The 14,881-nt window shown below is 38.6% G+C and overlaps 1 protein-coding gene across 5 annotated transcripts in view; it reads right to left on the reverse strand.

Moving 5' to 3' along the window:
- The window catches only part of LOC148948496 (uncharacterized), a 46,088-nt gene that overhangs the window by 10,448 nt on the left and 20,759 nt on the right, over positions 1-14,881 (reverse strand). For all 5 annotated transcript variants that reach the window (XM_089094421.1, XM_089094423.1, XM_089094426.1 and 2 more), the window contains exon 4: positions 3,502-5,288. In XM_089094421.1, the coding sequence (XP_088950547.1) occupies positions 3,502-5,288 (1,787 nt within the window). The remainder of the gene's footprint in view (positions 1-3,501; positions 5,289-14,881) is intronic.

Here is a 14,881-nt window from a genome sequence, read left to right on the forward strand (position 1 = left end):
CCGAAGCTATAAAAAATAAGAAAAATTGTAATTGCAATATGTGCAGAAACAAAATCTACTATTTATGCTAATACAAAATACGCAAAACTGGCCAATTTTTAGTTTGCCCATCAAAAGATATTATCATATCAAAATTTACATATTTATACAAAAGGCATTAAACAGCATTAGGATCACCCATGAAAAACAAAAACAAACAAATAAACACGCATCCGTGATCTTTCTTTGGGAAAATATACATAATTCCCCATTTTTGCAGATGGGAGCTTGAAGCTTCCACATTAGGGTTCTCGGGTACGCTGAATCTGATGATGTAATTTTCATTAAGATACCTTGAATTTTAGTGGGTGTTTCCCCCATTTTTGAAAATCAGGCAAATATTCTCAGGCGCGCAGTTTTTGATGGGTAACACTGAACTTAATGAATTGTATATATTTGGAATCAGCATAACAAGCCAATTCTTTTTATCTATCTATTGATATCAGAATTCCATTTTTTAGAATTTCGGTTATTTTTGAGCCGTGTCGCTCCTTGAATATTTACATATTTATACACAAGAATCCTAAAATTACTATCTAAAAAATCAAAAAATCTCTATTTTTTCAGAAGTATTTTTTTTGTGAAGGAGAAAAATCAGTTTGTGGTGGGTATGCGTTTAATTTATTTGCAATAAGTTGCAAATTTACATATTTATACAAAAGGCATTAAACAGTACCTAAAAAGATAAAGTCTTGAAATCATAAAAGAAAATATAACGCGTACAAGAATCCTAAAATTACTATCTAAAACATTCCAAAATCCTCTATTTTCCCAGAAGTATGGTCACGCATGTATATCCGTTTTATTTTTTTCCATGGAAGACCACATCGAACCAGAAGGAGTGGTGTATCGAAAGAGGACTCATTCGATCGAGAATTTAAAGATTTAATGTCTTAGTAAGTAAAAGAGATCACGCCTTATCAAAGTGCCAATTTCTGGCATTTGGGAAGTATGGTCACGCATGTATATCCGTTTTCTTCTTTTTTTCATGGAGACCACATCGAACCAGAAGACGTGGTATATCGAAAGAGAACCCATTCGACCGATAATTTAAAGATCTAATGTCTTAGTAAGTAAAAGACATCACGCCTTATCAAAAAGCCAATTTCTGGCATTTGACTTACAAAACAGCCATTTTTGCCTGAACAGAGCTGAGTTCTTATAGAGCAGTAATTCTTAAATATATTGAAAAACATCTACATAGCCTCCCAATCTCATAGCCTATACTGGCAAGCGGTATATAATTCGCCCCTAAACGTGGACACAGTCCACAACCAAGAAACGTTATTATAGACCGCTTTTTCAGCGGAACTAATTGCTTAAAAGTGTTGCACAGTTGCACGTTATTTATTGGGTTGTTGACCAATATATTTTTTAATGGAGAGGGGGTGACTAAGGCCTAACCTAAACATTGTTTTAGACTCAAGTTTCTATGCTTTCCACGAGAGGAGCTTCAGATGAAATAGCAGAGCATTCAGATGAATATAGATTTAATCTCTTTTCATTTGGAAGAATATGTATTTATGAATGAATAAAAGATAAAGTATGGAATGTGGGTGCTGAAGAGGTAAAAGCACCCCTCTTATTGTCAAAATCGTAGTCAATTTACGAAAATTTTATATTTTGCAAAAAATAGGCCTACACTAAATGAACTTCTTTTTATCACAATTTGTGTCAAAGGATATATGAGCTCGTTGATTATGAAGGCCGTTACTTGCAAGAAGAAAAGCAAAGCCGGCTTAGCTTTGATTTATATTCGCGACTAGCGGAAAGCTGCCAGACTGTTAATCGCAAACAGACAAGAATTGGTCCAAATTATTATATTTTTATCATACTTAGGTATATTTTATTAGGATTAACCTAACTTCACTTCTAGAGCAGCAGGGGGTATTTAATACAAGTACCGTTTTTCTAAATATAAACAATTACTTTAGGATAACTTCTCGTGTTTTAATATTAACCAACATAGTTTTAGATTTTTCCACTTCTTCTTGAAGGTCACTGCTAGTAGCAATACAAATCTAAATTTATGGAAGGGTAATTCAAATCAAACCCTGTGGTAGCACAGTGGATTGGTGTACAGCTTGGCAATACTGGACCAAGGATTTATTCCAGCTCCCGCAAGGCTAGGCAACGGACTTGCTCACCACCACTGCAAACAGATTCAGCAACCCAAAAGTCAACTCAACACCCTGTGCGGCTATCCTATTCAAACCCAAAAAGTTTTTGGACCTCCAACCCCCGTAAAAACAGAGGTAATCGAAATGTCTTTTAAAATAATGGATAACGATTGCTGAAATTTAGCATACCTTAAAACTAAAGTCCCTCGTTACGATAACGCGAAACTAAGAAAAAAAGAATTCCAGTTCGTTTTCGCATCTGGAAACTAGCCAAGAAAATTTGAGTCTGACATACCCGGGAACCATTTGACTCCCGAGATTTTGCCTTTCAGTCAAAAGTCGGAAATGAGTAAGAGTGCCTTTAGGAGCCAGCATGATACTTCACCTGTAAGGTGAGAGCCACCTCTAAGGTGGTGGGGCAAATTTTTCAACTCACAAAATTACGAGGAGGGGCAAAAGTACCTTCCAATATGTAGAGGGGGCAAATTTATCCTTTGTTATTTCCTCAATGAAAATACCAGAAAACATATTTTTAAGTGGAAATTCCCTTTCCCCCAAAAAATTGTTTTCCAAAATCTAGGAAAGGGGGGAGGTGTGCGCGTGAAAATATCCAGGGGGCAAATCCCTTCCTCTAATTGACACAACTGAGTATGGGACAAAATAGGAAAACATATATCATGGTGCTACGTTAGACTGTTTGTAAAAAAAAATAGTTATCTGAAGGTAATATTTATAAAGAGTAACATGAGGTAGATAAAACCAATCAGTAAAAAGTGCCACAAGCCACAACAAAAATTATCATAAAAATAATTCCCACGAAACATCTGACTTTCAAATACCAGGTGAGGTGGAAAACACCTATTCATATTGCAAGTTCAAGTAAGTTTTTAAGCCATAATCAACTTGTATATTTGGTGGTCACCTATTCTGTTGAGTAAAATGATAAAAGAAAGAAAAGAAGAAACCAAATTCCTGAATGTTATTAAATAATGTGAGGGAGCTTTTTAATGTGTTCATAATTTACTTATTAAGTATTTAGACAAATAGGTTTCTCTTTCCTTCCTTTTTAATATTAATTCAGTACTTTTGAATATTTAAAGTAGGCATAGACTTATTACATTAATTTTTTTTGTTTTATAGCATACTTAAAATTTTAAATTAACCGAAAAGAACTAATAGGCCTAAACTAACATTTATGCCTAAACTAACGTTCAAGACCAAATCCATGGGGCGGAACAAGCAGTTTTTTTTTAAAGACCAACAGCTCTGAAGCTTCTTTTTTTTATTAGCTGGTAGTGACACTTCAGATATGAAAAAAAAGAAAAAGAAAGAAAAATCATACCTTGGATCCATACTCCGCCTAGCTATTTCTCTATTGCGGTTTTGTTCGAACCATAGCCGTCTTTGATGACTTGGACATCGATAATATCTCATCCCTAAAATGTCGGGACCTTCCATTCGAGATCGAGAATCTCCTGCATTTGCTGACCTTCTGAATGGACAACCGGCAATATGGTTATGAGTATCATTCCTTGGATTCTCATGGGCTGGTGGGGGGACGGCGGATGGGTAGTAAGCTGGTATTCTATGATGGAAGGGCACAGAATTCTGGCCAGATGAATAAGAACTTTGGCCGTTCGATGGCGTTGGTTGTATGACGCTAGCTGGTTGTGAAGTAATAACTTGTAAGTTCAGGGGGTTATCATAATTAAATGAAACATAGGGCCCAATATTACTTTGGCCAGATAGCTGGCATTCAATGGGATTATAGCCATGATTATGGAGCGGAATACCAGAACTGGGATGAGGTTGTGTAGTAGAGTCTGGAAGTTCGTTACGAAGTAAGGTGTTAGAAGGTCTTTGATGACTGCAACGATGGGCACCAATTGAATCCGGCACATCTAGACCTGGTCCACTTGAACCTGCAAAGAAATTTGTAACCAAATCGTAGCTGGGTCGTCGAGATAATGGTCTCCCTCCTTCGTTATCAAACGGGAAGCCCTCGTCATAAGCGCTTAGCTGCTGATCTGTAGTTCTTGCTGGCCCTGGTTGATCAATCGCAATCGACATTCTGATGATCGGACTTGTTGCCGTAGATATTTCTAGATTGAGTGGCGGACTCCTTAAAGGATTGTTTGCTTGCGAAGGAAGTGGGCTGACGCCCAAAGGCCTCAGACCTTGCTGACGCCTAGAGCTACTATCAGTCTGATGGTTTCCTTGGGCTTCTGTCGCTGGATTTAGTGGTTGATGTGCTGAGTGCGAAAGGCAGGAATTATTAATTCCGAATGCACTGAGAGAACTATCATTTCGATATCCACCAAGATGGGCACGTATGAATCTTTGTGTATCTTCACCGGCATTGTGTGGAGTTGCGTACATATCTGATAAAGGATGAAGCATAGACATTTCAGAACTTTCCGCATGTGGTTCTAAATTATTTTGTGGCAATTCTGAAGACTGAGGCAATTGATTACGTTGGTGATCGGACCTGCCGGCACCTGGACAAAGGCTGAAAGAGTTCCGGAGATCATGGTATGCCATCCATGGCATAGCTGTCATACCAGACGCGTCCTGGATATTAGTTTCGTTTCTATTTGTAGGCTGTGACCATTCATTATCACCAAGTTGGTTGAGAATCCACTCAGAGAATCCTTCAGGAGGGGCATTTCTGTGAGTAAATCTGCTCGTTGCAGGATCTTCGGTGTTTCTATATTCAGTTGAGCCTTGTTGTAACGGTTCTTGGTGGCACAAACTGCAAGCTTGCTGCCCCTCTAAAACCCCACTATGACCGTTACAAACATCAATTCTAGGATTTAACTGGCCAGATTCGTTTAAGTAAGCTTCTCTTTCAACTCTATGTTCAACGTCACTTGTGACATAAGATTGTTCTTCCGAAACCTGATTCTGAGCAGCACGGTTCAGTGTAAGCTCGTGTATTCCTTGAAGATCAGGAGGTAAATCAGAAATCGTCGATGGACCAGCAACACTATACGAATGATCTGTTAAACGCGAAGGACGATGAAAACCAAGCGGAATGACATCGTCTTCATCATCTGTCTCTGGAACGACTTCATCATCCGTTTGTGTGAGATCAACCAATTCAGTTGGAATATCAAGTTTCTTTTCGGTCTGTAAAAATAAAATAAAAAGATAAAATGGTATATATTTTCTTTTTATTTCCATTCATATTTAGATAGAACGGTTAATACAGATCTCAGAGACTTAAAATGAACTGTACATAAAACATTTAATTTATGACAGATTTTACACCAGCAATAGAGAGAAAAAAACAAATAACATGAAAGAATCATGAACCTTTATTTAATGGAAAGAAAACACAAACTTAAGAAAGCTGTTTAAGGACAGGAACAATAAAAGTACGAAAATGTAGGAGAATGGAAAAAGTTAGAAAGAAGTGAGGTGTTAACTGGTAAAAAAGAATCAGACCAAAGAAGAACATTCTCCAATTGCACCTACAATAGAACAGAATCTTAACACTTCAAAAACTGCCCATTCTCAGCTGGTGAACTCCTCCGATGTTTCAAAGCCAACTTTTCTGTCGCCCACTTATGCGACACCCCTTTACACTATTTGAATTACCCTTACTGTATGACTATCCGTCAACAAGTAAAAATAATCGTTTATTTATCGTTTATCGTTTAACTTAGTTGATCATAGGCAGCGCGCCAGCGCTGCCTAAGTAAAGAACGATGTGGGCACAATGTGTTTTTTTTTCTCCATACCCGGGCACTTCGTATCAAAGGAATCGTCACAGACACTTCAAAAAGGGCTAATTCGACTGAAAATGGGAGTGGCTATTGCCATTTCCCATCGTCAAAAGTGATTGGGGGGCAACTAGGCCCCCCCCACGCCCATCATTCCCCCAAATACAACCCATCAAAATTTTGAGATAGCCATTTTGTTCAGCGTAGTTGATTTCCAGATAGAAAATAAGTTTTTGAGGAGGACACTCCCCCACAACCCTCAGGGATAGGGTTTTAAGTTATGCCCTGGGGGCATATAAGGTTTTTATAGAAGGTGTTGTCGTAGAAACTTCAAAAAAGGCTAATTCGATTGGGATTTCAAAGGTCTAGTGCCCTTTTTAATAGTCGAAAGTGATTGGAGGGCAACTAAACCCACCCCCCACGCCCATCATTCCCCCAAACACATCCAATCAAAATTTTGAGATATCCATTTTGTTCAGCGTAGTTGATTTCCAGATAGAAAATATATTTGTGAGGAAGACACTCCACCACAACCCTCAGGGCAAGGATTTTAAGTTATACCCTGGGGCAGGGGCGAATGTCCAGCATTTTTACTGGGGGGGGGGGGCAAGAGAGGTCCATATCCGGATCAAAAGTCCAGTCAAAGGGCATGGAATGTATAATAATTTTTTTATTCACATTATTGGGGGGGGGGCAACTGCCCCCCTTGCCACCCCCAAACGACGCCCCTGCCCTGGGGGCATATAAGGTTTTTTTTATAGAAGGCGTTGTCGTAGAAACTTCAAAAAATGCTCATTCGATTGGAAATTCAAAGAGCTAGTGCCCTTTTTAATAGTCGAAAGTAATTGGAGGGCAACTAGCCCCTCCTCCTATGCCCATCATTTCCCCAAACACACCCAATCAAAATTTTGAGATAGCCATTTTGTTCAGCGTAGTTGATTACCAGATAGAAAATATGTTTTTGAAGAGGACACTCACCCATAGCCTTCAGGGCCAGGGTTTTAAGTTATGCCCTGGGAGCATATAAGGTTTTTAAAGAAGGCGTTGTCGTAGTAACTTCAAAAAAAGCTAATTCGATTGGAAATTCAAAGGGCTAGTGCCCTTCTTAATAGTCGAAAGTGATTGGAGGGCAACTAGCCCCCCCCCCGCCTACCCATCCTTCCCCAAAACACATCCAATAAAAATTTGGAGATAGCCATTTTGTTCAGCGTAGTTGATTTCCATAGATAACATATATTTGAGGAGGACACTCCCCCGCAACCCTCAGGGCAAGGATTATAAGTTATTACCTGGGGGCATATAAGGTTTTTTATTGAAATCTTTGTCGTAGAAACTTGAAAAAGGGCTCATTCGATTTGAAATTCCAAGGGCTAGTACCCTTTTTAATAGTCGAAAGTGATTTGAGGGCAACTAACCCCCTTAACCTAACCTAACATAAACCAGAGACGACACACACATAGAGACGAAACACACACAGAGACGACAAACACATAGAGAGACGGCACACACACAGAGACGACACACATACAGAGACGAAACACACACAAAGACGACACACACACTGAGACGATACACACATAGGGACGACACAAACACAGAGACGACACACAAACAGAAACAAGACACACACAGAGACGACACACACATAGCCTCCTGGGTCCTCGTTTTTTTGCTTAGTAGGGGTGATTATTAAATTTGTAATTAACAAATGCAAAAAATCGACAAAGCGGATTTATGTAAAGTTTTATTTTTTTTTACATCCGGGGGGGGCGGGGGGGATGTACAACCCGTTGGACATTGGGACTCAACTTCGTATAATTTTCAAATACAAGTTACAAAATGCCATGAGAAAACATACGATCAACATACATAACACATAAAAACATACTTTATCATTTATGGAAATCTGAAAAATATTCTCGAACTTGCTTACCAACCTGAAAGCAGAGATAGACCTGATGCACTTTGCAGGACACTTTCATTCGCATTTTGCATCCAGGCATCCAGTTTCAAGCCGAATTCTTCAGCATCGCGTCAAAGTAAGGAAGATGCTTTGCATTCGATTTCCTTTCTTGTCCGGATGGCTTCTTGTCGGCTTCTTCTTTTAGCCGACTGCTCCAGTTTATCTTCATTTTTATCATCTTCACATTGCTAAAGATGCCCTCAGTTGATCGCCGAGGATCTTCAACTAAACATTCAGCTACATGAAATCTGAAGTGGATCAGCTGATCGTAGGGTTTGTTCCCTTTGATTGAATCCAGCCTTTTGAGTTGCCAGGCATTCTTAAGAACAAATGCAATGAAATGGTGAATAGCTTAAAATTGTAATTTATTTATTCTGCTTCTGAATCTGTAATAACTCTGCATGTAGTCACAGGGTTTAACTTTGCCCATGTACTTGTTGTGCTGTTCCACCACAAGAGGACTGGGGATATCTACATATTTTCTTTAAGAGTCATCGTATCTTGACACAGGTAGCTGGGGTTCTTTGCCATAGCAGCTTGGAGCTAGAAAAATGGGCTTGTTGTCGTACCACTACGTAACGACTACAACTCAATCCTCTCGCGTGAACATAAAGGACGTCCCACATCCAGTTCTCTTTATTTCACGATCGGTTTTCGCTGGTAGATCTTCAAATCGATTTTTCATGAGCGTGCTGGGTGCATTTCAGCGCTTTTCTGATAATTTTTTAAGCAAAGATAGGCTAGTGAAGTACCTATCAAAGAAAAGATATGCACCTTCAATTAGATTTTGGTATAGGTTTAGTAAAGTGGCACTAGTTATACCTTGAGCTTTTAGTTTTGGTTTAAATGATGCCTTTCCTTGGTCGATTACGAAATCACACACCAGAGCTGATGAGCCTGATAAAACAAACTTCTTTAAGCTAATAGGATTTCGAGTATCTCGTACGTAAGGCTTCAGGCTGCATCGCCAAGCAAAGGGAATCATTTGCTTGTCAATACAAAGGAATTGTTCTCGCTCAAGCTTTATACTCTAATCTTCGCCAAATTCAGCAGGGGGCACACTTTCCAAAGACAATCCTTTCTTTTGGTATCTTTGTCAACCTTGTCATACAAAAGGAACTTCACGTTCTGTTTAAGCTTGAAAAACCGATCTCGAGACATTTTCTCACAGATGATAGGGACTTGAAAATTCTTGCTCCAAAACATTCTTAGACAAGGAAACTTCAGGTTACTCATGACCATGGAAATTTCAAAGAATACTTTCAGTTCGGAGGCTCTAGCAAACAAAATTTTTTGTGGCCTTCCGGCAATAACATTTCATTGTAAAAGCAATTGTCTAAAAAAAAAATGGGTCATAAAAGTACTTCAAAAAGTATTCATGTGGCTTCCAGCTTTCCCGTTGACTTGCATTTGAGTACAAGGGAATGTATGAATGATGCTCGTTCAAGGTCTCTGAAATGGTCCACATTTTGTTGGGGTAGCGAATTCTTCCTGAGCGACTTGTGGTATGGAATCAGTTGTGAATGCTGGAATATATTGCACTAGTGGAATTTCGTCTTTTCCTTCGTCGAATAGGACTGAGAAGTCATTGAGATTATCCCGATGTAGAAAGCCTTGAGAGAGACTCTTCTTCACTATCAGAGGACACTTGGTCTGCATCTGTTGCACATGTGTTGCCAGGTAAATACCACTCAGGGTCGGTTTCGTCTCTGTTATCTTCCAAGTTGCTGATATCACTGTTTTCAATCAAGGACAAGGCTTTTTCTAAGGATACTGCAAAAGAAAAAAAAACTCTTAGCGCTTTAGACCTCACAGTAGGAAGCTTTAGACATACAGCAAGTCCATTTAAATAGCCTCACTGAACCAAAAATTTGTTAGGCCTAACCGGAAAAAAACTTAGCTAAAAAATTACAATCTTCCAACCCGTTGGACTTCTAAGGTAGGACCAAATGTACAACCGATTGTACAACACCAAAAGTCCTTCTGCCAGATGGCAGCAATAACAGCAAATTTGTTAAAAATCAAACCTGTGAATACTTTGGTAATAAGGTATATCGCCTGATTTTTTTCTATTGTCTAGTTTATCTCTTTATATATTTTATCTAATTTCTTACCTTTTGCCCTTTTTTGTAAGTTGATTTTCTTTATTTCACTTGCTCCTCGTTGGTCCTCCATTACTGTTACTTGAATGAAAAAAATCACAGACGGCAACAAACGGATCTGGCAGAAAAGAAGACAATCTTTAGGTGCTGATTTTTACTAGGTTGCAAGATAAAAATTCATAAACGAACATACAACCGGTTGGACATCAGGTCCCAGGAGGATAGAGACGACACACATAGAGATAATACACATAGATACACATAGAAATAAGGTTTTTACTGAAATCTTTTTTGTAGAAACTTGAAAAAGGGCTCATTCGATTTGAAACTTAAAGGGCTAGTATCCTTTTTAATAGTCAAAAATATTTTGAGGGCGACTACCCCCCCCCCTCTCACGACCACCATTTCCCCAAACACATGCAATAGAAATTTTTAGATAACCATTTTGTTCAACGTAGTTTAAAGCTCTGGAAATTAATTCTTTAAGCATGAGAACCCATCCCCCCACAGCCGTCAGGGCAAGGGTTGTAAGTTATGCCCTGGGGGATATAAGGTTTTTGTTGAAAGCGTTGTCGTAGAAACTTCAAAAGGGCTCATTCAATTGGAAATTGAAAGGGCTAGTGCCTTTTTAATAGTCGAAAGTGGTTGGATAGCGACTACCGCCCCTCTCACGCCCACCATTTTCCCAAACACATCCAATCAAAATTTTGAGATACCCATTTTGTTCAACGTAGTTAAAAGTTCTGGATATTAGGTCTTTTAGGATGATAACCCCCTCTTTTTCTAAACCGTTTGCATGCTTGCGAAAAAGCTCTTGTGACCAAACCAGTCCCCGTCCATTCGTAGAAGACAGTAGTGGGCAGCTACTTACTTACCAGGGAGTTCTTCAAAATCGTTGGAGAGAATATTTGTCGAAATTTCTGAACCAGCCGATGCCTCAAGGGCCGCTGATTGTTCCTGACGTACCTGTTTAACGTAGACATCTATTCGTGCCTAATCCTTTTTAAGGAAGTTGACACAGCAAAGAAGTCATTGGTAAATGGAAAAGTAGCTGGTTATGATAGCATCCCTTCCATGCTACTGAAATATGGAATAAGAGCACTTGCCGGCCCAATATTCAAGTCACTAAGTAAAGTATGGGAGAACAAGGCTGTCCCTTCCAAATGAAATAAATGCATTATTTTGAAACTATATAAGAAAGGAAGAAAGACAGCATGCTGGAGCTGGACACATCACTGGAGAGGCATCACACATCAATCGGTAGGAAGCAAGGTCCCGTGTCAAATTTTACAAAGTAAAGAATCCTGACTCAATTAGTACTTTACATTAAGGGATGAATAACATGGCTTTCGCCCAAATCGTTATTGCTGCGATTTGGTATTTTAGCTTACATGTACTATTGGAAAATTCGAATGAATGGAAAGTGCACATTATTTTACTGTTTACAGATGCGTTGAAAACATTAGCTATGTGGAAAATTTTCCAAGCTTATGGAATTCTTCTGACGTCCTTCTGAAAATTGTAAATATAATTACATCCATGTATGGTGCCCAAGAAAAAGCAGTCCAGACGGAGAGTGATCTGTTACACTGGTTCCAAGTCGAATTCGATGTTCGTCAAGAATGCTTGCTATCCCAATATTGTGTGTAATACTTATTGACTTTGTCATTCAAGCCTGCCACGTTAGAAGATGCATTCAACTAAGCCCCTATAATCAACTACTTCATTACGAGTCCGTCGACGATATCATTGTTGCTGCCCACTGCCAGGATGATATTTAGCATAACCTGAATGAACTAATACCGAAAGTTACCCCTACTAGCACATAGATAAATGTAGATAAAACTAAAAGTATGTCAAACGGAGTTATAACAAACCTGGCTGAAGGAATTCAATACGAGGGTAGTGATATTGAAAAGATGGCAGAATTCAAATGTCTCCAAAGATGGGAACTGTGACAAAGACGTCGTGTTGCGCATAACGTATGCAAGTGTAGCATTATCTCAGCAGGGTAACGTTTGGAAATCCAGAAATTGCTCCAGGAAGCTGAAACTCAAAACTATTTGGAGTAATGCGCTCTCTGTACATAAGTATGGGTGTCAGTCACGGAGCCTTTCGATGAATGTAGAGATATGATTACCCTGATCAGAAAAGAATTACTTACGTAGAATCCTCGCGGTCCAGAAAAACTGGACCGATAGAGTGACAGATACCAGATAGGGATAAATACTGAAAAGACACTGATGACCACGAGATCAGTATAAGGAGATTGGGATAGTGGAGGCACATGATCCGTACGAAGGAAGAAAGTCTCCCATACGATATATGGTGTTGGACCCTACACGGTCTTTGAAGGAGGCGAACAGTCTAGGTTGGTCCCTTGCGAAAAAGGCAAGAAGTCTTAAAGCTACCCCGAATAAAATCTCATTCCCTTGCAACAGGTCGGCTGAATTGGAGGTCTTCCGTTGCTGCCCTTTGTGCCTCTAGGCGCGGAAAGATGTAAATCTAAGCATGTTGATAATATGTTCATTTACTTATTTGTTATTTTTAATATTTTTTTACTGCCATGATATAATGAATTTTTAGAAATAATGATTACACCGAACATTTCAAATACCTTGGGGAATAAGAAGGCTTTTATTCGTTATTTTCATTCAGGTAAAGGCATATCCAACGTCTGAAAAAAGCGGGAGGGGGGGGGGGTAACGAAAACGTCCTTTTTAGGTTTTTCTTATGTATTTAAAAACTAAAAAGTGCATGACTGTATGCAATTTCACCGGTTTTTTCATAGCCTCCACCCCCCCCCCTGAATCAGTCCTTCGGCCCAGCCAATGAAGGAATCTTGGTCACAGCCGTCGTAAAAAACGGACTCAAGCCCTCAACCCTTACAAATATAGCCGGAAGTAGCTCTTTCCACTCATCCAAACCTTCGACACTCACTATATAACCTCCGCAACTCGGTTCCGACAAACGGCCTAGCTCCAAATAAATATCCACAACGTAGGCCTACTCAAAACTGTATAAGGAGAACGGACATCCTAAGATCAAAGTTTGATTTCACTCGATTGACATTGAACCACATTCCAAGTCCGGTAATATTAGACCTTGGGTTGAGGATCACTCAGAAGTCACACAGCAAAATATCCTAATTTTCCGCAGCAGATATTGAAACATCTTTCATCTAAAACCAATCACATGTTCTCGAGTACAGTCGGTCGTTTGGAGAAGAGCCTAGTCGTGAGAAAAAAAGAGCCTTCGAACCCAGATTACTCTGATATTTGTTTCAAATGATGTTCAACTAGTTTCCATCCTTGATGAATTCGTTTTTTTTTACAATACCTTAGAGCTTGTGCACTCCAAAACCAGCCAAGTTTTAACTGCAAACAGATTTTCAAAGCCTACAAGTGAGAAATGACAAGAATCACACAAAACCTGGGTGTGTAACAAGCACGGGATACATCAAAACCGAAAAGGCCAACTTTTCTGGTCAAAACGTAAATTTCTTCTAGTGACACTAATTCTCTTCTTTTTTTTAGGGGGGGGGGGGGGTTGAAATCTATTTTTCAACATCTAGGAGGGCAATTTTTTTTTTTCGATTTTTTTTTACAATGAAAATACAAAAAGGGTGTTCTTCAATGAAAATACAAAAAAAAATATTTTTTCAAAATCTAGGGGGTAGAGGGGGCGGTGAGAGAAAAAAGGATGAGGGAAATAACCCCCACCCCCGTTTAGCATCCTGTCTACTTTCTTTATAGATATTCCTAGAATTAGAAATTATAACTGAATACAAACAAAGAATCTTGAATAAAATAATTGTCGTCAAGAGTCTTGTTAGAAATAGAATATGTCCGAGTTCTAGGAATGACTGTTTCTGGTTGTAGCTAACCTACGTCAAAGATTGTAAAATGTAACAAAGACAGAATATCCTGTGTCGATATGAATGAAAACTAGTAACTAACGAAATACCCGTTTTCACTTGAATTACATTCTTCGTATTAACAACGGCGGTTGACAGCAGCAACACCACTTTTCAAACTTCAATATAATTTTAAAGTCTATAAATTGACTTGCAAATATAAAAATTATTTGCTAATTCATATTCTCACGTTTTATTCAAATTTAACTGTGTTTAGTAACTTTAAATTCCAAAATGGGTTTTCTTGTAATCTTCATGACTGCATAATTATCAGCCATGTTTCATTTTTGTTTGATTTTTACGCTAATTCGAAGAGGAGACGGGAGAACTGAATTCACTGTCGTCGTTCTCCTTTCTTTACAGGCATAAGGAGAAAGGACTTGGTTGAAAAAATAGGAAAATAAACAAAGGTCTTAGAAGATGGGGACAAAAAACGCAACTATGGTTGTCCAACAATCCGTTTTTGCATACATTGCAAAAACGTCTTCTCTTATTCAACAATGATTTTATGGCAGATATTGTTCGCTAAAACAAGCAACAATCGTGCGAGCTGTTTTTTTTTTCGTTTGAGTTATGAGATTAGAAAGTTGGTAATTATAAAGCAGGCAGTGTAACTCAAGTTCTTGTATCCCTCTTCATTCCACCCTATCTTTCCCAACAAATTAAAAAAACTCCTCTTTTTTTGAGTCTTTTGAATTTGAGAAAAAATAACCAGTTAGATGATAAATATATTTATTTCCTAAAACTACTAAGAAAATAAAACTGTCAACGAAATTAGTCCACTTAGAAGCTGCAGCGTAGTTTCTTCAGTAGATTTACGGACTTATGGCGGCCACTTTATAACTACAAAAAGTAATAAGATTTTCTTAATTCTGAGGTATCAAAGAAAGTTAGTGTATTAGTACTATTAAGATTTACAAGTAAACTAATCTATTAGAATCTGAAGTGAATTAAGGTATTTAAACCGTTGCTACGGTTCTCATGTTGGCCAACAATGTTGATAAAAGTTGTAGATC

Source organism: Artemia sp. Qi Xiang Cuo, chromosome 9, assembly GCF_049724085.1.
Source record: "Artemia sp. Qi Xiang Cuo chromosome 9, ASM4972408v1, whole genome shotgun sequence".
Lineage (NCBI taxonomy): Eukaryota > Metazoa > Arthropoda > Branchiopoda > Anostraca > Artemiidae > Artemia > Artemia sp. Qi Xiang Cuo.